Below are 23,557 nucleotides of genomic sequence, written 5' to 3'. Positions count from 1 at the left end.
AAGGAGATAAATATGACTGAAACATGAACGCACATCTTTGGTCCCAGAGATAATAGATTATATTTTGATAGATTTATAAAGAGTAGGAATCCACATCGGACAGGATATTTTTAAATTCCATCCCTACGAGAGTGAAACGGGGGGTTGAATACTTATAATAATCCTACATTTAATATCTTTTGATAGTTTTACTCAGGAGATGCTTAAATATCTAGACATAAAGAACACGAACAGATTTTTCTTTAATTTTTGTCTCAACCGTGTCTATGTCCTTAATAAATCTTTTCCTCGTGACTACGTATTGTTTCCGCGGGAGCTGTGTGCGTGACCAAACCTATGATATAAGCAGATGAGCACACAGCCGTCCTCGCTGGCAGCCGCATGTGTGCTCACGAGAAGCGTTTCCGTACGCGAGCCGCGCGACACTGCTTTGTATGCTTGCCATTCATGCCCATTTCCACAGATATACCGCAATTAACTTATGAGTGGTCTAATTTATTATAATTTTAAGATGTTATGAGCTGTTTCTAGTTATTATGCTGTACATTTTAATAGGCGCTTTAGCCTTTAATTAATGATATTTTAGGTTTTACTGTGTGTCTCATACATGCATATACGGTTCTCTACGATGATATTGATCAATAAACGATTTCAAAAATAAAAAAAACAATTTAAAAGAATCTTCTACTACCTACAACCCTTCTCATAAATTTAGGATACACCAGGATAGCTAGCTTGCTTCCTGAAGGACCTCGGATACTTTGCAAGCCGGAAGTGCATAGAGGCTACAAAGCTAAGTTTATTTCTGTTGTGTCCATTGTTTTTTTTCCTATTTGTGGTGTACAAATAAAGCTACTAATATTATATATTTCGTATAAGCCCAAATTGCTTAACAGATTTTAGGTACACGGACGAAGTCGCAGGTCTACTAACTAGTTCTATATAAAGTCAAAGTCAAAGTCAAAAATATCTTTATTCAAGTAGGCCCACAGGTGGCACTTTTGATGCGTACATAAGAATTACACGGTAGTGAGATGATGGCGATAACCACATTCGTAAACTTAAAACTAAAGCTACGAGGGTTCCAAACGCGTCCCGGTCTAAGAAGAAGCCCACAACAAACTTAGCCGGGTGTTTTTTTTTTTTTTTTTTGTTATCGCCATCTCACAATGTCATTTTAAATTATTAGAAGAGCAACCTGGTTAGAGCAATAATTTACACCCAAGCTTTTTTATCGTTGACGTAGTCCTTTATACTATAATAGGACTTTTCTATAAGCTTACGTTTAATACAAACTTTGAACTTTTTAAGAGACATCTCCAAGATGTCAATTGGTAGTTTATTGTAAAATTGTATGCAATTTCCTTTAAACGAATTATGAATTTTATGTAACCTAGTATATTGCACTGTAAGTTTATTCTTACTTCTAATGTTTAAATTATTGCAGTCACATTTTTTCTTAAATTTAGAAATGTTTTTATGGACGTACATTAAATTTTCAAATATGTACTGACTATACACTGTCATTATTTTAAAATCTTTAAATTTATCTCTCAATGACTCTCTCGGACCCATTTTGTAGATAGAACGAACAGCCCTCTTCTGCAGCACGAAAATAGTGCTAATATCAGCAGCATTACCCCAAAGTAAAATTCCATATGACATAATGCTGTGAAAGTAACTAAAATATACCAGTCTAGCAGTTTCTACGTCGGTCATATGGCGTATCTTCTTTACCGCATAGGCAGCAGAACTAAGCCTGTTCGATAAATTATTTACATGAGGGCCCCATTGAAGTTTAGAATCTAACGTTATTCCTAGAAAAACTGTCGTATCCTCCAGTTTCAGTTCCTCATTATTAAGTAGTACAGTGGTTTTCACGTGTTTAACATTAGGTAAAGTGAATTTTATACACTTGGTTTTTTTCCGTTAAGAACCAAATTATTAGCTTCAAACCACTGTACCACTTTAGCGAGAGAGTTGTTTACGTCGTCAAAAGCTAGTTCACGTCGATTTATTTTAAAAGTCAGTGATGTATCATCGGCAAACAGAACTATCCCGTGTTTATCCTTGGCAAGGTAAGGAAGGTCATTAATGTAAATAAGGAACAGAAATGGTCCTAATATAGACCCCTGTGGGACACCTATTTTCATAACTGATCCATTAGACCGTTTTCCATTCACGTCGACTTTCTGAATTCTATCGCGTAGATAGTTACTCATTAAGTCTAGAGCTACACCCTGAATTCCATAGTGGTGTAGTTTCCTAACTAACGTTTCGTGTTGAACACAATCAAACGCCTTAGATAAGTCACAGAACACACCAAGTGCATCACGTGACTCCTCCCAGGCTTCAAATATGTTTTGTATTAGCTCAACACCTGCGTCGATTGTTGAGCGACCCCGTGTGAAACCAAATTGCTTAATATGAAGTAAATTATACTTATGAAAATGGTAAAGTAATTGATTTAAAATGAGTTTTTCAAAGATTTTACTGAAAGTGGGTAGTACGGATACTGGTCTAAAGTTAGTGGGGTCAGAAGTACTACCCGATTTAAACAATGGAACTATTTTACTAAGTTTCATTAAGTCAGGAAACACACCACAATCTATACAATTATTAAATATTAAGGCTAAGTCGGGTGCAACAATATCAATTAATGATTTGACAACGTTTACGGAAATGCCCCACAGATCATTTGTTTTTTTATTAATTAATAATTTAAAGGCTTTAATAACGTCAGAGCCACTAACATGCGTGAATTTAAAAGAATGGTTACACTCAGGCACATTTTCCTTTAATAGAGAGAGAGCCATATCTGGTGAAGAGTTTAATGATTCTGTTGTGGAGACGGGAATGTTGGTAAAGAAGGTTTCAAAAGCAGTAGCCACCTCGAAATCTGTTGTTAAGGCTTTATTATCTACATTAAGTTTAAAGTTAATATTTCGTGGTGTTACTCTTCCCGTCTTCTCATTAATTATGTTCCAAGTAGTTTTGATTGCATTGCTGCTATTTTTAATTTTATTTTTGATGTATCGCGTCTTTTCTAAGTGGCAAGCGCGTTTAAAATTCTTGGAAAACAATTTAACATAATCCCCAAACTTATCACCAGTGTTAAATTGACGTTCAGCATACAATTCGTACAGCTTTTGCCTATTTTTATGAAGTTCAACTGTCGCCCACTCACTAAAATTTAATGTATCAGTAATCACAATATATATAATTTGAACTTTATACAGAACGAAAATTGGATACTGGTACTGCCCTCGCTACTATATAAAAAGTTATGATACGAAGTATATGACTTATACAACGTAACTTTTTACATTTTACGTGGCACCGACTTAACAATGTTGAAGAAAATATTATTTTTTATTTTTTTGGTATACTTTTTCGTTGTACCTACTCAGAAAGTTCTTTTTTGTCAATAATTTTTTTTGATAGGCTGCCGGAAACAAACAGGTTTTTCGTAATAATGTATGCCCTAGGGGTTTAATGATGAAAAATGTAAATAGTGATGGGTATCAGACGATAAGGATTCACGAATAAAATCTAAAAATGGACGGAACAACTAGACCGAATCTAAAAATCATTGTTCTAATATTTAAATGTAATGTGGGAAAACGTCCTCCACAGGAGCATGGTGAAATAGCGCAGAACATATTTTGACTAAATACAAATATTTAAATCAAAAACTTGAACTTTATTTATTTATTTATGTTGGTAGGTATATTGAGGTGATTAAGATGCTTTGTACTTTGATGTTTGTGGTCGAGTCGAGTTTAGGCCGTAGTCCACCACGCTGGCCAAATGCGAATTGGTAGACTTAACAAGCCTTTGAAGACAATGTAGAAGACTCGCAGGTATGCAAGCTTTCTCGCGATATTTCCCGCGGTAAAGTAATGAGGAGTTTTCCATCCGCAGTTAAGACAGAGAACGCTAGTTTTCCGTACATGAGATGTGAAACAATATTTTTTGTTTTTTGACTGGTTCCCTTCGGGTTTCAGAACAGGCAAAAATCATTGACGATACAGCCTAGCCAATCGTATTACAATATTTGTTAGTTTTCAGCATGTTTTTAGGTGCATTTTTATCTTCTTCTTCTTCTTCTTTTTTTGCTCTTTTGGCTTTTAGGTGTGCCAAATCGACACGTTGTATTTCGCCAATGTCACGTAGGTATACTTGGAAGATCCACAAAGGTGATTGTCAAAAGGTAAACATTAAACTAAACTTTTTATAAAACTTAATATTCTAAAATAAGGCGTTCGTAATGGAGTGTTGTCTTTGGTTAGTGTTATAATTCAAATTAAATTTTTTTATTATAAAACATAATGAAATATATTTAGAGCTTAATTTTGTTAGATTGAATATATTTACATACAAATTCTACATAGCGACTAACTACAAGCATAAGAAAACTTTGGACATTTAATGGACCGGGAATATTAGGAGGAAGGACGTTGTTAAGCTTATGAAGGAGTTTCGGGCAGGAAAACAAAATATGAGCGAGCGATCCTTCGTCAAGACCACATTCACACATGGAGTGGTCCCTTATTCTCAATTTACTGAGATGTACTGGAGTGCAGGCGTGACCGATACGCAGCCGACTTATTGTGGACGACACCCAAAGATTCATATTACGGAACATAAAGAACCATGGTTTTTGAGGTATATCTGGTTGAACTGATGAATAGAATTTGCCTTTAATAGTCTCCGATTCAGTCCATACCACATTCCAGGAATCTCGAAGGTGAGTGTTTGCGAGAGAACGTAGATCTTGGGGGATGTTTTTAAAATGGACTAAAGAACCCATCTCAATGGCAAGTTTCGCACACACATGAACAGTCTCATTACCTTTTATACCCATGTGACCTGGTATCCAGGCTAAAGTGACAGACAGACCTGTTTGCTGGCAAGAGCATAGGACTTCTCTAATCTGAAAGATGATGGATATAAGAGCTTTGCTTCGAAAATGGTTTGCCTGAAACTTTTGAATACAGGAGTCAGTCAATATAATGGATTGCTTAATGTTATGAGATTCTAAAAAAAGGATGGCTTCAAGGATAGACTCCCCAGTAAAAGAAAAGTGAAAGTTTGGGGGAGGATTTAATTGGATGCGGGAGACGGGTAAACTTGAAAAAGCTCTAAAGTCAAGTAGTTTCCTGTATATGACATATACTTATCCAAATAACGTCTGACGTAAGCGTTACTTCCGCCAGTCCTAGTCGCCCCTAAAAAAGTGTTACTTCGAAATAAAATTTCTTATTCACAAGAAATCGGAAACCTATTGCAGTCAAAGTCACGGACATCCCCTAGAGAAGACTAAAGCAAGCTTTAAACAATAAAATTAAATATATATTACGAACCAAATTTCCAAAATAAACGTACAATTTATTAATTAGTAATAAATGTTACATCGTCTCTTTAAATATATACGTTACTATTTTTACAATCACTTTTAAATTGGCTATGAAGAAAACAATAACATTGCAGAAAATATAATGAATAAATGTAAATGTTTACCTGCCAATTACACAAATAAACTATGGCCCTGCAGTTAGTATCAAGTGCGTCATTTTGGGAGTCAAAATAAATGAACTTTCTAAAAATTACTTGAATATATCTTAACGTAATCAGCTACAAATAATCCGAGAAAAATAAGTCCTATATCTTAGCTAATAATAATAATAATAATATTTTTAAATAAGTCCTATATCTGAGCTTAATATAGTACACGACACAGATATAATATAATAGCTCTTTTATCTGTGGTCAAAACAGTATAATCTTTAGGTGACACAAATTTATAAGCTGTGCCAGTCAATATCATTATTTATTAGTCGCCTAGTCGGTGCGTTAGTCGGTGGTAAATTCTGACATAGACCAGTAAACTAATTTGTTTTTTTTTGTATAGTTGAAATTAACTAAAGTCTGAAGACAACTATTTTATTATTTACTGGTCTGCGTACATCTTATTTTAACTAACTTCAATGTTTTACGGCTTTATTATTTAATATCATGAAGGTCTGCATTCATTAATTGAAAATCATATACTCTAATTTAAAGTATTCGTGACTTTTATATTTATCAAAGTAAGTTAAATTAATTGAAATAAACTTTTTTAATATTGTAATTGACCGAGCAAAGCGAGCTTAAACAGTGTAACACTTTTTCCATTTGTCCGTTGGAGCCATATAACTTCTAAACTCATGGATGTTACAAGCTTAGCGCTTCAAGTACTTGATGGAAGTCACTAGAGAGTTTTTTTACTTAAACATATTTTTTTTTTGCCACAGTCATTTCAAGCAGACGATCATTTTACTTAATAATATTTATTAACGATTTAATAAAGACCCTACATTTTAAGATGCAGATTGTCCTGGAGTCTTAGACCAAGTAAATTTTCAAAATCTTATTAACAATTGTCAAATGTTATTACTATAATAATGGGAAAAAAACGTATGAATTTTTAAATTTGAATTAAAATGAACCTCAGATAGTTTTAAACAAAGCCACTCCAGCAGTTTAATGCAGTTTTCAGAAAAAGATAAAGATCAAGAGGAAAGTTTTTATTTAATAAATAAACATATTATTGCAGTGAAAATCAAAGATTTGTAATGTGATGTAGCAAACATATTTTTGTGTTCTTACTTTGCAAGTGCTGGCTAAAACTTACAAGAAAGGCTAAAACTTAAAAATAAATCTGTTTAAGTTTTTAATTTAATGTACCACAAAATTGTATGTGTATTCTGTCATGTTGTCGTCCAAGTTTGGAGTGTACTTTATCAAGCATACATACCTATAATCAAACAAGTATGTTTGGCAATGTAATGCATAGTTTTCTGTCAGATTATGCAGGCTAGTCTCCATTGTTGATTATGGTAATTGTATTGGTTATGGTGAAAATGTTGTGTTAAAGAATTTATATTCAATTAAACTTTATGTTCATTACGCGCTGGGCAATGTGAACTGAATTTTATTAGGGCATAATATCTAGAATATATTGATTAGTTTGATGTAGTTATTTTTTTTTGTAAAATCGATCTTAAACTAAAGAACACTTCACCATGTTTGTCCTGAGCTTTCACTAATAAATAAATAATGCCTTTAATGCTTATATAAAGTATGTACAATATGTGAATTTAAATCACTCGTATCTCGCACTTCAGTTAATAGTAATCAGCGCGTCTCCTAACGCATAGGCCTCCTCCAGGTGTTTTCATGTGTACTGGTTCTGAGCTTTCCATGACCGTAGTATGCCTGCCGTCTGCTTGATATCATCAACCGATTGCTTTCTTTGTCTACCCGGTTTTCTTTTTGAGCCATCCCTAACTTCCTATTCAGTCAAAGTTTTGGTCCATTTCTCTCGTTTCTCGTGAAGCATATAATATTAATAACTCTTTATTGCCCTGGGCCAGGGCTATATGCCCTGTCCATGTCCATTTTAATGTTTTGGTCAGGGTGACAGCATCTTCAAGCTTAGTGATTTTGTCTTTGCACCTCTTTCTATCCTTTCTAGTGAAGCCCAACATGCTGCAGTCTATACCTTGTTGGCAAGATATTTTGGAGGGTTTTTTGCGTCAGCGCCCATGTAAGTCAAGACAGGAAGTATGCAAAGATTAAAGAGTTTTCTCTTAGATGATGAGGAAAATATAACCTTCCCCTAACTCTCAGAAAATATAGTTCACATTGCCAGACAGACATTTTATTTATGATAATTAATTTTAGTAATCTTATTTGTTTCCAGAATCAATGTTTCCCTCAAAGATGAACGTGAACAAAAAGCTATTGCCTATAAAAGGACATTTTTTCTTATTCAATGCAGGTTGGTCAAGATTTCTGTTTCATTGAAAACTATTTTTTTTACATGTACATATTAACATCTTTTTCCTTACAAGATCCAACTTTAACTCAATGTAACTTCTATACTAATATTTTGGATTATTGTTATTGGATTTTTGTACCCAACACTCCAAAACTACTGGACTAATTGTAACCATTTATGTATCAACAAAAAGTTAAATTATCACAAAGTAACATAGGCTTTAATTTTTTTTTTCAAAAGAAATAGATATCCTTAATAAAATTGCAACAATGTAACCTAAAGTAGCAACTTTTTTCTTATATATTTCATAATTTCGCGAGTTCTGATAAAACTATAGATTATACATGTAGAAAAATATAGAGTATGAACTACAGAATTGAAGTAATTATTACCTACTCAAAGTACCCGGGAAAACTGACTTCCTGTGGGATTTGTAAATTAACGTTATGAACGCAGAAAAGTCGCCGGCAACAGATAGTTATAACATATAATATGTGTGAACCCTTATCTTAACAAGCATACCGACTTTGTATTAACAGTTGTATTGGTTTGCCGGTGAAGTGGTATGAATGTTTGTTATCTTCACTTGATTATCGCAGCACCGAATATTGTTCTTAATCGTTATCTTTAAAGCCTCTTATTTCATGTACATGATAGTGCGGCTCACTGTGGTGGTTCTAAAACATACATTTCCCGTAGTTGCTCGCAAGCACACTGCTGCTTTTGCATCTGTTCATGATGAACCACAGGATGTCCACAGCTGGGCTTTCTGTATCACTTTCCGATCACTACGGTTTTGTGCCGCTTTAAGTTGCTAACCTTGCGACCTGCCTGTGACCCCACTGAGCAGGCGGGTTGATCATCATTTATTTATTTATTTAATGGACAATCAACAGGTTACCACAACAACTCTTATAAAACTAAACAAAAAACGATTAAGATTATATTATTATTATCATCTATCACATAAACCTTGCTTGATTTGCCCCGCGAGGTGTTAAAGTAAACTATTCATCGGAAATATATAAAATGCTACATGTAACAAAAAAGTTCATTAGTTAATTAGTTCGCTGTGTTCAGGTCACTGTCCTTGATGCACATACTTATAAATAACTTGTATTCTTTAGATGGATTTTAATCAAATGAAACAGACGAACGAAGTCGCAGGCAAAAGCTAATACAAAATATATTAAGAAAATAATTATCTTACAAGACATTTCACATTGAAGAAAAATACACATCCATTCGACCAAAATCGATTCTATTATCTGTGTGATTTGATCATTTTCGGAATTAAATAATCAATACATTACTTTACTAATATTATAAATGTGAATGTAAGTTTGTTTGTTTCGCTTTCACGCAAAAACTACTTAACCGATCCTCATGAAATTTTGTACACATATTCTTGGAAGTGTTAGTAGTAATATACGATACTTTATATCCCGATATTAAGCTCGGTTCCTTTGGGAGAGGGGATGAAAGTGTTTGACGATTTTACACCATAACTCCGACAATTTATAAGCAATTTAAATAATTATTTTCATCAAAAAACCAAATCAAACGCAGACAAAGGTCCTCATATATATGAATGACGAGGTGAGTGATAGAGCGATCTATCGTCACCTTCCAAAAAATTTTTCCATAGTTTATACGTTAAATGGTCCTCATCAGTCACTATATAATTACACAGTTTAGCGTTTATAATTGTCCAATGCCGAGATTTAAAGTACCCCGTTGATAAAACATGAATATTAAAATCGTTTTATAGAAGTAAATTCCCCATAAACCGTTCTACAAGCCGTTGCATCCGCACCCTGGCACTGACGACTGCTTCCATCATCATCATCATCACTAATAACTCATTATCGGCCAATCATTCAAAATCTACTGAGGCGTAATAATATACCAATTGGAGCGCCCATCACCCATTTGAATCTTTCATTTACGGAAACATTAACAATCCCATACCATCGTTCCGGAGACTTACTACAGTTATACCTGATCGTAGACGTGTGGCCTAGTGGCAGCACCAAATATTGATCGATAGCGCTGGATAGGCTACGTTGACCCAAGTCGTTAAAGGAATGGGTGTTCGACGCCTAAGCTTCTATCCTATCCAAGCATACTACGGCCCACACAAGTAGTTTTCCACACATCCAGTAACGCAGAGTTGCCCGCAGGCACGGCGCCGCTGGTGCCGTTCCTGTCCACGTACGCGCGGCAGCTGGGCTTCTCGCCGAGCACGGTGGGGCTCATGTACACGGTGCTGCCGCTGTTCGGGCTGGTCGCCAAGCCGCTGTTCGGAGTCGTCGCGGACAGGTGTGTGACGTCACTCGTGCTGGACGATGTCTAGCGGCCCTCTGCCATCTGAGACTTGGAGAGCTTCTGCCAAGGACTAACTTGCAGTGGTAAATTTTATTTTATTCCTCTGTAAGTTAGCCCTTGACTGCAATTTCACCAGGTGATAAATGATGGTCTATGATAGTAGGGCTAATCTGCTAGGGGTATTGCAGTTAGACTACACCCACACCCTTTCATCGGTTTCTGGCAGCACGCATTTGTCGATAGCGTGGTAACTAGTCACGACCTCCCACCAGACCAGAACAGAGAAAATTCAGTTATTTGGAGATGAATGTGTGCTGTGTGCGAATATCGCCTTAGCACCGGGCTGCAACGTTGAGGGCGATCTGAGAATTCTCATTTCACCCTCAACACAATGAGTTGCTTCGTTTGAGGCTGGTTTTGTGAAGGCGTGTAGATAGCTGCGATATCACTTGTTGAGCTAATGATGAAAACAATAAACGCCGTTTAACTTATCTGCAATAAACGTTATCTCATGAATATAATACTAATACTCATATTGCCTTGGATTCTGAAGTATAAAACTGGCTCGTTGGCCGGCGGTCCGACCTTAGATCTCGATACTGGCGAAAATCTAAGAAATTAGTCCTCACCTACCTAACAGAGCAAGTTCAACCGCGGGCGGCGGCGGTTCCTATTGCTGTCATTAACATAGGCCAATAGATGTTAGCTGTCTACTCGCTTTTTCCTTTGTCGCACTGATACGCGCTTCGACAAGTCGAATTTGATTTTCGCTACTATTCAAGACGAACTGCGGCAATCGAAAAGAGATAAATGATAACCAAACGACAAGATTCGCGTTGAACTGGCCCATACACTTGTGAACACTTATTGGTAGGGCTCTATAGCCCTAGCCCTATCCAAATGCCCTTCAACAATGTCAAAGTGAATTATTATGTGATGCTACAATTTGTACAATCACTTTTATTTTAGTAATACGTTTCAACATGAAATGAAGGTGGACGGAGTGGGGTGGCATATTGTACGCTTTATTTCTATACATTTTTCGGCATTTGGCAATTGTTGGGTTTTAGTGTACCCTACTTAGATAAGATAAGACTAATAAATGTGCTCTGTACATGCGCCGTACGTGTGAAAATTATCCACACTAATGTATGAATGTGAAAGTGTGTGGCGTACGTTCGGCGCTACCAAAGTACTGAACTCGACTACATTTTTCATTGATATAACTTGCCACCTGAAGATCATTTTTAGCTCGAAATATTGGTTAACTTGTTTAAATTTTAACTGTTTGTAAAAGAATAATTGGAATCGGTTCAGTATTTCATTAATATTGAATATAATAAATAGAGTATTGTTGCAGGTTCAAAATACAGAAGTCGCTGTTCATATTGTTCCAAGTGGTGACAATAATCAGCTTCTCGGCGATATACTTCATCCCCGACGCCGCGGCGCCGCTCGCGGTGCAGCTGGACTGCGGCGACTCGGCCACGGCTCTGCGGGCGTGCTTCGGCGCCGCCGGCCCGCCCGACCGGTGCCGCCTGGCCGCGCTGGCCGGCCTCCACGGCACCGCGCAGTGCCGGGTGCGTGTCTCGTGCGGGCCCCGACCGGCAGACTTGTTTGTAAACTGCCACCACACCGGCGGGGTGGTCCGCACGCCCAGCCAAGCACTGAACACTAAATGGTGTTCGTATTAGTAGAGCTTTTGTGGCGGAGGTATTTCGGCCAGTAATGCCACCATGCTTATTTCGGCGGCTAAGCAGTATTTTTCAATACTGTATTCAGTCTAAAGGCACGCCATTTCTGGAGTAATTGCAGGAGCTCGGCACAGGGCGGCAGCTCGTAGGGCGTGTCCCCGGCACCCCGGCACACCCCGCGAAGGGTAGTCGCGTGTGCAGGCAATCGTTTTTAATTTACGATATGGTGACTCATCTTCTTGGGCCATCAATTATTACCATAGTAAAAACACTTGAATTGAAAGTCGCAGGTGACGACGAGACGCAAAATCGTGTTTTCTTTGTTCGTCACTAATGATGCACCGAGGATGAACCTACTAGGTCTAGTTTTGATGCGCAAATTACACTAGCGACACGAAGGGTAATTTCTTAGACATGTATAAAGTTTACGTCACCATACTAGTTTAAAATAATGATAACGTCGGCAGCAGTTTCATTTATTGTCCTGGGTCCCGAGCGAGAACAATGCAATGGTGCGGTCAACAGTATTATTATGTATTTTATGTATTGTATTTTTGAGAGATAAATTTAAAGATTTTAAAATAATGACAGTGTATAGTCAGTACATATTTGAAAATTTAATGTACGTCCATAAAAACATTTCTAAATTTAAGAAAAAATGTGACTGCAATAATTTAAACATTAGAAGTAAGAATAAACTTACAGTGCAATATACTAGGTTACATAAAATTCATAATTCGTTTAAAGGAAATTGCATACAATTCTACAATAAACTACCAATTGACATCTTGGAGATGTCTCTTAATAAGTTCAAAGTTTGTATTAAACGTAAGCTTATAGAAAAGTCCTATTATAGTATAAAAGACTACGTAAACGATAAAAAAGCTTGGGTGTAAATTATTGCTCTAACCAGGTTGCTCTTCTAATAATTTAAAATTACATTGTGAGATGGCGATAACAAAAAAAAAAAAAAAAAAACACCCGGCTAAGTTTGTTGTGGGCTTCTTCTTAGACCGGGACGCGTTTGGAACCCTCGGAGCTTTAGTTTTAAGTTTACGAATGTGGTTATCGCCGTCATCTCACTACCGTGTAATTCTTATGTACGCATCAAAAGTGCCACCTGTGGGCCTACTTGAATAAAGATATTTTTGACTTTGACTTTGACTTTGACTATTGTTATGCCAACAGATGAACTGCGACATGACGTCGCCGAAGATGTGGCAAACCGTTTGCGAGCATTGGCACATGCCGCAGTACTGCTACAGCAGCACGGCGCGCGTGCAGTACTCCGCGCGCGTGGCCGGCCTCACCTCCGACGGCTCCTGCGTGTTCATCGCTTCCAGTGACGTCACACTCGACGGTGAGTGGGGAGCCGACTTTCACTTCTTAGACCCGCCCATCCTGCATTGGTCTCGATCTGACCTAAGAGTAGTGTATACTCCTCCAGCTGGTTCCAACTGCACCGTCTGGTCGCCTTATACCTCAACGCGTGAACATTTCTGCTACGCGCTTGTGCAACTGTATGCAGGTTCCTTAAATTCCAGGAACGCGTTGATAGCCTTTGCCATACCAATAGGAAGAGTCGGGGATCTAGGGCCGAACATTCCATCTTTGGAAGTTGTATATAGGGATGGTAATTTTTTGTGAACACAACGCTACCGCGATGCAAGGCCGTTGTGGCGCCATCTAGTTGTAAGTGGAGACCGTCACAGTCCTGTTTTTAGTTCTTTGGGCAGCTAACAACTTTTGGAAGCTTCTAGGCCATTGACACAATATGCCTGCGTAATTTTTCAGGATTGTCCTACAAGCCGCGTTGCCGCATCGGGCTGGGCTACGTAGACATAAACGAGCCGTGCTCACTGGACTGCGGCAACCAACTGTTGTCAAGTTTGATTGGGAGCAACAAGGCCAATATGTCGTGCCTGGACAACATGCTCAGTTATCGCCTGTGCGATTACAACGTCCAGGCCTTGGCGAATATCACCAGTGACACTGACGTAGGAAACTGTCAGGTGCGTATACTTTTGCAACCGCCATACAGAACATTAGTGCACCTTCCCGTGTGTGCAGGAGAACCGCTGGTAGAAATTTTCAAAGAAGTTTAAAAAAAAAACCTCCAGAATTTCAATATAGTGTACATTATTCTACTAGCTAAGCCATTAATATATTATATCTCCGTAAATATAAATAATTTAAAAACATACTACGACAATACTCACATCGCCATGTAGCCTCAAAGTAAGCATAGCTTGTGATATAGGAACTAAGATAGCTGATGAATATAATATATACAAATACTTATAATATACAGATAAACACCAAGATACTGAACATTCCTGTACATCACACAAACATTTTCCAGTCGTGGGAATCGAACCGACGGCTCTGACATCATATGGGTATCGAAAAGAAAAATTATATCGGCATTTCGTGGTGGCAGCTAATTTGGATTTGCAATTTGTTATAGTGTTCTATAGTACTCTTTATTTCGTGGCGGCGGCACACGGACACACGCACGTACACACGCACGTACACACGCACACACGCACGTACACACGCACACACGCACACACACACACACACACACACACACTACAGTAACGGCAAACTTATAACACCCGTCGTTATTGTAACCGATACTAATTTTGCAGAGTGTCCTTTTCTCCCAGGGACTTGCTAGTCGGGAAGTTTTGGTTTATTTTAGTATATCTTGAACAAGCAAGTCGCTCTCGGTGTCGCAGGCCTCGTGCGACCTCGACCCCCGCAGCCCGTGGCGGCTCATGGAGATATGCGAGGGCTGGGGGGCAGACGCCGCCGCCACGTGCCAGCCCAAAAGCGGGGGGGGCCAGCACTTCCCCGACAGCCTGGCCTTCGATGGCACCGTACTGCTATCCACCACTCTGTCAGAGCATAACTGCGTCTATATACAACTGAACCACATCCAATTGGACGACGGTAAGATTCGTGCTTTTCATATGCATACACACTAACACAATACAACATTTTGTAGTATCAGTAAAAAGAAGATGTTAGCCGTCGCGGGGCGCCGGGCAGATGACATGATAAACAATCAATATTACGAATTATCTCCAAAAAATGATGACAGCTCAAAATAAAATACATAGATTTCAAATAAATGGATTTCAGTAAATGTTCCATGTCTTGTAGTACTTTCTCTTGGATTTTTAATAACTTCCCGTTAAAATTCTTTTTGTAGGAACGAATTAACGGCATTAATTCTTTTTTTTTCAAAATTAACATTAAAATCCCCAGCCTAAATTCATGGTAACTTTTGTATATCGGTTTTAACAATGATTACATAGCTGAGTGGTAATTATCACACCAGGAGTGTGTTCTGCTTTTACATTCATTTTGTAGATATTTTTTTGGCTGAAGATCATTGTCAGGTCATAAACAATATTAATTTGATCTTCCGATGTGTCGCTAGCACTGCCTAGTGCCGTCGGAGCGCCAGTACCTATAAAGCCGCCCTTGAGCCTGCTCAGTGCTGCGTTGTTGGTTTCAGGCTCCATCCACTACCCGTACTGCGGCTCGCGGGCCGCGTACCAAGTGCGCGACGAGCTGTTCCACTCCACTTGCAACATCAGCTGCGACCATGAAATGGTACGTCATCTTGTCGTCGGCTTATAGGGCACTTGTTGTGTTCGCCTTGATTTTTTAATTGAATTAAAATTAAATTAAGTGGAAGTGCAGAAGTCGCAGGAGCGGCCGTGCAGTGTGTGGCGTTCTTACAGGAGACTACATATTTATTTTATGAAGTGTTTTTACTACTAAACTTGGAAGAAATACCAAATATCGACTTTGTAATGCATACCAATTTCTCTGATTGTCTGCTAACTCTCGTATAAAATGTCTCATTGAAATAATTTGTGATGTAGAAAGAGGTGGCGCTTTGTGTTTGCATTACAATGCATTTCTCAAGCTCAGCATCGGCGTTAGGAGGACATACCTAACAAACAATCAATCCAGTACAAAACTTTAGATCCCAGAATGAAGTTAGTAGTAATACAATTAATGCTCATTCGGAATGAGATTGTCAAAGCACCTGGTGCGTATACACACCGCGATAGCTAGAGAGAGCTGGGTTCAGTATCACAGGCACCACCTCCTACAAGTATCTGCTAACAATAAGTAAAATACTAGTCGGCTTTGCCAACGCTTTCAGGTCAACGAATTATTTAAATCGGCGTCGGACAGTCAGACGGACGGACAGACGCAGTACACGACGCAGTTCTGGCTGTTCTTCACGTTCATGATCGTCAGCTGGATCGGGCAAGCCGTGGTGGTGACGTTCGCCGACGCGATATGCTTCAACCTGCTGGGTGAGCACATAGCTGCATTCAGTGTTCATCGCATAATACTTACGTAGGACTTTTTCTTAAACATGCTTGGAAATTTGCATGGATCGTCTGTGAAAATTTCAACTATCTATCTCGGTTCTCGAGATACACTCGTGACAAACGGCAAGACAAACAAAAAGACAGACTAACGGACAGCGGATTCTTAGTAATAAATACCCTTTGGGTACGGAACCCTGGAAATGGAACGATCTTTTACTCTAAAACATGGACACTAAGGAAATATCCTATCAAAAGTTTTATTTAAAATCCGAACTGGCTTGTTGACCAGTAGCTTTGCGACTAATCGCGAATCAGAATGCAAAAGTAGTCGCCTGAAATTAGCACAAATGAATTTGCTCTCTTTCGCATGTAATATATATATAGGTTTTTTTCGGATATACAATATATAAAATAAAAATCCCGTGACCCTGAACCCTGTTCAGTACATGACCAATGCTACCAAACATTACCAATGTCAGTTTAGACATTTTGCGACAGAAGAAGATAAGATAATTGCAAACCCGTTAAATGCCCTTTTTCGCGTAAAAAAGGCCATTCGAGCTATAAACTACCTTTATGCAAGACCATGCCAAACCGTTGCTGCGGGGAACTAGAATAATTCAACAGACAGAGTTAGACATGCATCAGTTGGTATTATGACGATGATGAAAAGTGCTCCGTTCGCTTTAAGAATAGAATTTTTTAACGTCAACCCTACAGTACAGTATTCGTACAGACCTCGACGCCGACTAGACCCAAATGAAGGCATTATAATTTAAGCTTTTTATTATGAAACAGGCGTGATTCCGCTCGATCGCTAACTTGTAAGCGACTATAACATATAATCTTTTGACTTGCAGGAACGAAGATTTCCCTTTACGGCAAGCAGAGGCTATGGGGTTCAGTAGGCTGGGGTATATTCTCCCTCGTGACCGGTATCCTGATAGACGCGTTCAGTGAAGGAGCCGTCAAAAACTATGCCGTGGCCTTCATACTGATGTTGGTGTTCATGTCTGGAGACGTGCTTGTGTCGTGCTTCTTGAAGGTATGCTGTTTCATTTAACTGCCTCGTTGCTCTACACAGCTATATGGAACGAGCACTTGACCCGCTTGCCTCCAGCGTTTCTCGGCTTATTTTGGACATATCACACGCAGCGAATACGGTCAACTGCAGTCAGTGCCCGTACTCCAATAGCCAGGACCAGATTTCGATGACGGGATATAATACATCACAATATTACTCGCCATAAGGGAGGATACATCTGAAGAGAAACATCAAAGTTATGTTTGGTATTTACATTCCTATTAAAACTAAAATCTGAAAACAAAATACAAACAACCTGGAAAATTGTTAATAATGAATCTGGGAAAACTAAATCTCGAGACGGAAATTATGAATTAATTATTAATAATAATATGGTAACTACTGATACAGAAGTTGCAAGTACTTTTGAAAACTTTTTTCAGAATGTTCCTATTTTGTTAACAGATTCACTAAATTCCTCACCTACTGCAGCTCAGAATTTATTAAGAGGCAACATTAATGAGTGCAAAGTTTTATTTCATTTCAAACATATAGATGCATCGGATATCAGTAAAAACTTCAAGTTGTTAAAATTAAAGAAAACAGGTGATATATGGGGAATGTCGGTAAAGGTAATATCTCAAATTATTGACGTCATTGCTCCTCTTTTAGCCATAATTTTCAATGAATGTGTTGATTTAGGTACTTTCCCGAACCTAATGAAACATAGTAAACTCATTCCTCTATTTAAATCTGGTAATAAAAATGATATAAACAATTACAGACCTATCTCAATCTTACCAGCTCTTAGTAAGATATTTGAAAAAATTATATTAAATCAACTCTTATATCATTTTAATGTAAATAACTTACTACACCCTGAGCAGTATGGCTTCACTAAAGGTCGTAGCACAACGGACGCAGGCGCTAAACTTATAAAACATGTTTATGATGCCTGGGAATGTTCACAGAACGCCATGGGTGTTTTTTGTGATCTATCTAAAGCTTTCGATTGTGTTGATCATAAAACCTTGCTTCTTAAGCTAAGCCACTATGGTATCCAAAACGTTGCACTAAATTTGGTTGCCTCTTATCTCAGCAATAGAACCCTGAGACTTTGCATCATTTATGCAAACTCTTTGGGTTCTCTCAGGGTTCAAATACCTCAATGGGTGTCCCACAAGGCTCGATTTTGGGTCCTTTTCTATTTTTAGTGTATATAAATGATCTACCGTACCATGTCAGTGGAACATGCGACATTGTATTGTTTGCAGATGATACATCTCTAATTTTTAAGACTGATAGGAGTAAAGATAACTCTGACGAAGTAAACCGTGTTATGTCGCATGTGTCGCACTGGTTTACAGTTAACAACTTACTTTTAAATGCAAAAAAACAAAATGTGTCGAATTTATCTTACCAAATGTAAAGAAAATTGATAAAAATATAATGATAAATGGTGAATCACTAAAAATAGAGACTTCCACAGTTTTTCTGGGCGTGACCTTGGATAATAAGCTACAGTGGGGTGCCCATATAGATTCACTAGCGGGTAAACTAAGCTCGGCTGCGTACGCAGTCAGAAAAATTAGACAGATTACTGACGTTGAAATAGCTAGGCTGGTTTATTTTGCGTACTTTCATAGTGTTATGTCCTATGGAATCTTGTTATGGGGTAAAGCAGCTGATATCGAAACTATATTTATATTACAGAAAAGAGCTGTACGGTCAATATATAAACTTAAATCACGAAATAGGCATACTTACTATAGCTTCACAATATATTTATAACAATATAGTATTTGTAAGACAACATATTAGTCTTTATAAACAAAAAGTGGACATAAACAGTCGACTTACAAGAAATGGTCATAAATTAGTGTCATCTGCATATCGTCTGCGTAAGGTACAGGGATCATTTGTGGGATTGAGTATACGCTTTTATAATATGATTCCTAAGGTGATTTTGGACCTGCCAATGCACAAGTTTAAAGAATTTGTTAAAACACATTTATTAGAGCGAGGTTACTATACAATTGATGAATTTTTTAATGACAAGGTTGCTTGGAAGCATCCGGCGCCGCTTTCAGCTCTCACAAGATAGAAAAATGAATGTTAAAATACAAAATGTAAATTGTTGATGTTGGAAAAGAGCAACTGCTGAGTTTCTTGCCGGCTTCTTCTCGGTAGAATCTGCCTTCCGAACCGGTGGTAGAATCACTACAAACAGACAGACTTGACGTTTCAAAAGTGCTTATCTTAGGCCTACTTGAAATAAATGAATTTTGAATTTGAATTTGAATTTTTGAATTTGAATTTGAATTAAGGGGACCCTGTTAAACAGAGCCTCTGTAACTGGCATATTCGTAGCGCTCTAACGGTACTGGATACCATACTAGTCTGCACCTGGCCAGCGTAATGGACTACGACACAGACTATGCCCTTTTCATTCTGAGAGGTGACCGCGCCATGTAAGTGGGTATAATAGTTTCAATAATGACGATGAATGTGGTTCTGGGACGGCCGGTGAAAGGTGCCCTTGATTTGATTGAATGCAGAAATTGTTTCTTTTAGGTGGAGACAACAAAAATGTCCATAAACATTTTGGCAGATGTAGGCAGCCTCTTGACTTCGCTGCCCACACTCGTGTTCGTCCTGTGGACTATCGGCGTTGGGCTCTGCACGGGACTGATCTGGCAGTTCCTGTTCTGGCACATCGAGGACATCGCGGGGCTGTCGTGCGACGGCGCCGCCCACGTCAAGACGCTGCAAGGGCTGGCCAGCGCGATCCAGACCTTCGGCGGAGAGATACCGTTCTTGTTCGTGTCGGGTGAGCGCCACACTCGTTTGCACGAACAGAGAAACGCACTCCGGTGCTTGTTTGCCATCATATTGACGGAATTGGGAAGAGCAACTAGAACACAATCGTACGGTCGAGTCGGCAATACAAGGCCGGAGCGTTAGCTGCGCGGTGGCTCACTAGATGATATCACTATCGCTATATGATTCACAACAACAATTTGGGATCATGTTGAGTGTATCAATTTTTATTCAGTAGAGATCAAAACCATAGAAGAGGCCATAACAATTTAAATTTTGACTATATCTTTCCATGTTCCAGGATACCTGTTGCGAAAGTTCGGTCACATAAATACCATGAGTCTGGTACTTTTCGCGTTCGGGGTGCGCTTCATGCTGTACTCCGTCGTGACAAACCCGTGGTGGATCCTGCCCATAGAGATGTTCCAGGGCATCACATTCGGCATGTTCTACCCCACCATGACGTCGTACGCCACCGTCGTGTCGCCGCCGGGCACGGAGACCACTGTACAGGTATGACCATCCGGGCATGAGCTTGTTAAAAAATATAAGGATGGAAGGCCAGATATTCAGATATTCGCTTCAATCCTAACAAAGTTCAGCATGGCACTTAGATCTTTCTTGAATTAACAGTATTATTGAAGCTAAATACCTAGTTTCTTAGCAGTAATTATTAATTCTCATGACTATTATTCTTCATTACTATTAAGGTATTATTTTATAAAAGATATCATTAAAGCCCATCAACCTGCATTAGAGCAGTGTTGTGGGTCTGTACTTTATAACCCTGTCTTCCCAAGGAGTAAAATAAAACAACTGGACCGATTCTAATACTGTATAATAAGCTTCTCTATAATTCATATTACTTGCTACCTTTAAATGACTCTACAACCAGTTCGGAATGCTGTCTTCGGCAGAGAAGACCTCTGGCAAGAAACTCTACCATTGCTCTTTTATTCAATAAATTAAAACAAGACTTATAAACACAATTACAACCCTTTAGGTCCTTTGATACAAGACATAAATAAGGTAGGTCAAACATAACTACTATGATCACTTATATCAGGACTTTTGGAACAAGTTGTTTGTAAAAAGCAACCTCTGCTACATTAACTGTCTGTGTAAAATAATGCTAGGGCTCAATATATGATACCTAAATAACCCAAAGGATGAGATATACTTATCTGATGCTACATCAGGTACAACCATAGTACCACTTTTAACAACTTATTTCAACTCCATCACCAGTACATACGACTTGGTTCCCCACAACAATATTTCCTTAAGTATATTGTTTCCATTATAAATCATCTATTCCCAATTTGTAACGTTCTATCCACCATACTTTACTTAATCTCCTTTTCTCAATTCATTAATTTTAAATCTGTCCTCACTTTTCTTTCCCGCCAATCAATCTTGTCAAACTCGTGTCACCCGCCATAGATCCTATACTTTTCTTTGATAGTCTACTAAAGGCCATTATTCGATTTTCAATACACTATCAATGAGTATACAAACTATGATTTGTTGATATATATATTTAATATAACCATCGGGTTTATCATAGATAAAGTGTTATAATTCCCTATTTCTTAACAAGCTCAAATTCTCTTTTTTTTATCGGTAGTCAACTGACAATCCACTCATACATACATAATATTTTATTTAACTTAATCCATCCATCTCGATTTAGATTTTCTACTTATTATTATAGGCGTCATCTTCATGGTGAAGTTTCGAGGATGTGACATTTTCGAGATTTCCACAATGACTGAGTCCTTTTTTATAGATAGATGTATAGAAAAATCATCTTCATTGTAACACACAAATGGCGTAAAAGTGAAACATTGCATATTTGAATAAATGAGCATGAAATTGCATTTTTATTAAATAAATGAGTAAGGAAGGAGCCTCGTGGGAGTACAACGCGCCATTCCGCAGGGGCTGGTGGGTGCGGTGTTCGAGGGCGTGGGCACGGCGCTGGGCAGCCTGGCGGGCGGCCGCCTGTACGCGGCGCTGGGCGGCTGGAAAACGTTCCGCTATTTCGGCGCCGGCGCGCTGCTCGCCTGCGCCGCGCATGCGCTCGCGCAGTGCGTCCTGCGCCGCCGCGACACCGCGCTCGCCGGACCAGGTACGCCCAAACGACCCGCGCACTAGCCCGCACCGCCCCGCCGGGTGCCTGCCGCGTAGCCTGGACTATCATAGTTCCCCAATATCATGTACATATCAAAACCAATAGGACTGCAATGGGCTGAAATATTGTGAATTTAATACGTTACTCCAAAGTTACAGCTCTATAACTGAACAACAAGGTTGTATCCGTCTTAACGACACATAATCTATCAAGTCGTGAAAGTAAACCAAACAAACACACTATTCATTCCCTCGGGTACTTGCCTTAACAACCGCACGAACGCACAGGCCATCTCGTATATGGCGTAGTGCCCGGCCTTCATGTTACTCCGCACTGGTTCAACAAAAACAAAGAAACGATCTACCGACAAATTAATTTCTGTTTAAAGACTCAAGTAACTAAATACAATTACTTTATTGTGATATTCAATGACGAATTAAATCAAATTTAATTCAACTGAAATCAGATGTACTTAAATTAAATACAACACTGCCACTTTTTGGCGCAAAACATCTTCTTTACATTCGCGTTAGGGATGCGCTCTACCAAACAATACTATAGCTGTTAAAAATTATAGATGAATGTGTGATGTTGCCAGATCTTATTTCCCGGTTAGCAACCCCTAAATAATGCTAAATGGCAAGTCACAAGATTCTCGATCAACCCGCAACATGCCTTGTGATATATTATTGTTCCTTTTCCGGAGTACACGGCATACACAATGACACGCCCTTTCATTGTTTTCAATTTTATTCCAATACTTTTATTATCTTTACCTATGATATAGTTGAAGCGAAGCTTCGTTATTTACGTTCGGGATGAACACCTAAGTCGTTAAAGTGAAACGTGTTGCCGGCACGATGTTTGTGGGCATGTCCTGTCAGAAGCTGACGAGTGCTTGAACACGGTGCGTGTAACTTCCGTAAGTACACATTAGCCCGTGCCCAATGCGTCTTATACGCTATATATACGCTATACGTATACTATCGGGCCTGCGTCGCGCACGTTACACGTTTCATGTTTTATGCAATGCGCAAAATGGTTTCGTTGGGTGTCCCGAACGGCCTCAGGTTGTACTCTAATTATGCAATAAGTAATAGTTAATGTTTAATGTAAGAGAAAATACTAAATAAGTCCACTACTGCGGTTCTTAATCTAAACAATTTTTTCAATCAATATTTATATTTTTTAAATTTTTTTTTTAAATATTTACATACTGAACTAAAACCAGTCACTCAACAATCATATTATCAATTTTATATTTAATTTTATCTTTATTTCTTTTTTCCTAAAAAAAAACGAATAGATTGTTAACATTATAAAAATACCAGTGAAAGTGGCTGGCTGCGCCAATTGTATAGTGGTCACGTT

General features: G+C 38.5%; 1 protein-coding gene across 3 annotated transcripts; it reads left to right on the top strand.

The window, feature by feature from the left end:
* The first annotated feature begins 5,840 nt into the window (after positions 1–5,840).
* On the top strand, positions 5,841–23,320 carry LOC120636283 (major facilitator superfamily domain-containing protein 6). 3 transcript variants are annotated; one of them, XM_039907696.1, is made up of 13 exons: positions 5,841–5,866; positions 7,748–7,825; positions 10,009–10,147; positions 11,514–11,733; positions 13,036–13,207; positions 13,642–13,859; positions 14,589–14,802; positions 15,374–15,471; positions 16,034–16,190; positions 17,069–17,253; positions 19,807–20,062; positions 20,354–20,565; positions 21,994–23,320. In XM_039907696.1, the coding sequence occupies exons 2-13, from the start codon at positions 7,753–7,755 to the stop codon at positions 22,207–22,209; spliced, it is 2,160 nt and encodes a 719-aa protein (XP_039763630.1). In that variant the 5' UTR covers positions 5,841–5,866; positions 7,748–7,752; the 3' UTR covers positions 22,210–23,320. The 3 variants fall into 3 exon arrangements, with proteins under 3 accessions (XP_039763630.1, XP_039763629.1, XP_039763628.1); XM_039907695.1 differs by having other exon boundaries at positions 5,861–6,024; XM_039907694.1 differs by having other exon boundaries at positions 5,861–6,092.
* Positions 23,321–23,557: the final 237 nt, after the last annotated feature.

The sequence above is a fragment of the Pararge aegeria genome, chromosome Z (genome assembly GCF_905163445.1).
Source record: "Pararge aegeria chromosome Z, ilParAegt1.1, whole genome shotgun sequence".
Taxonomy (NCBI): domain Eukaryota; kingdom Metazoa; phylum Arthropoda; class Insecta; order Lepidoptera; family Nymphalidae; genus Pararge; species Pararge aegeria.
Note: the sequence above shows the minus strand (reverse complement) of the source record. Positions and strands in the feature narration are given on the sequence as shown.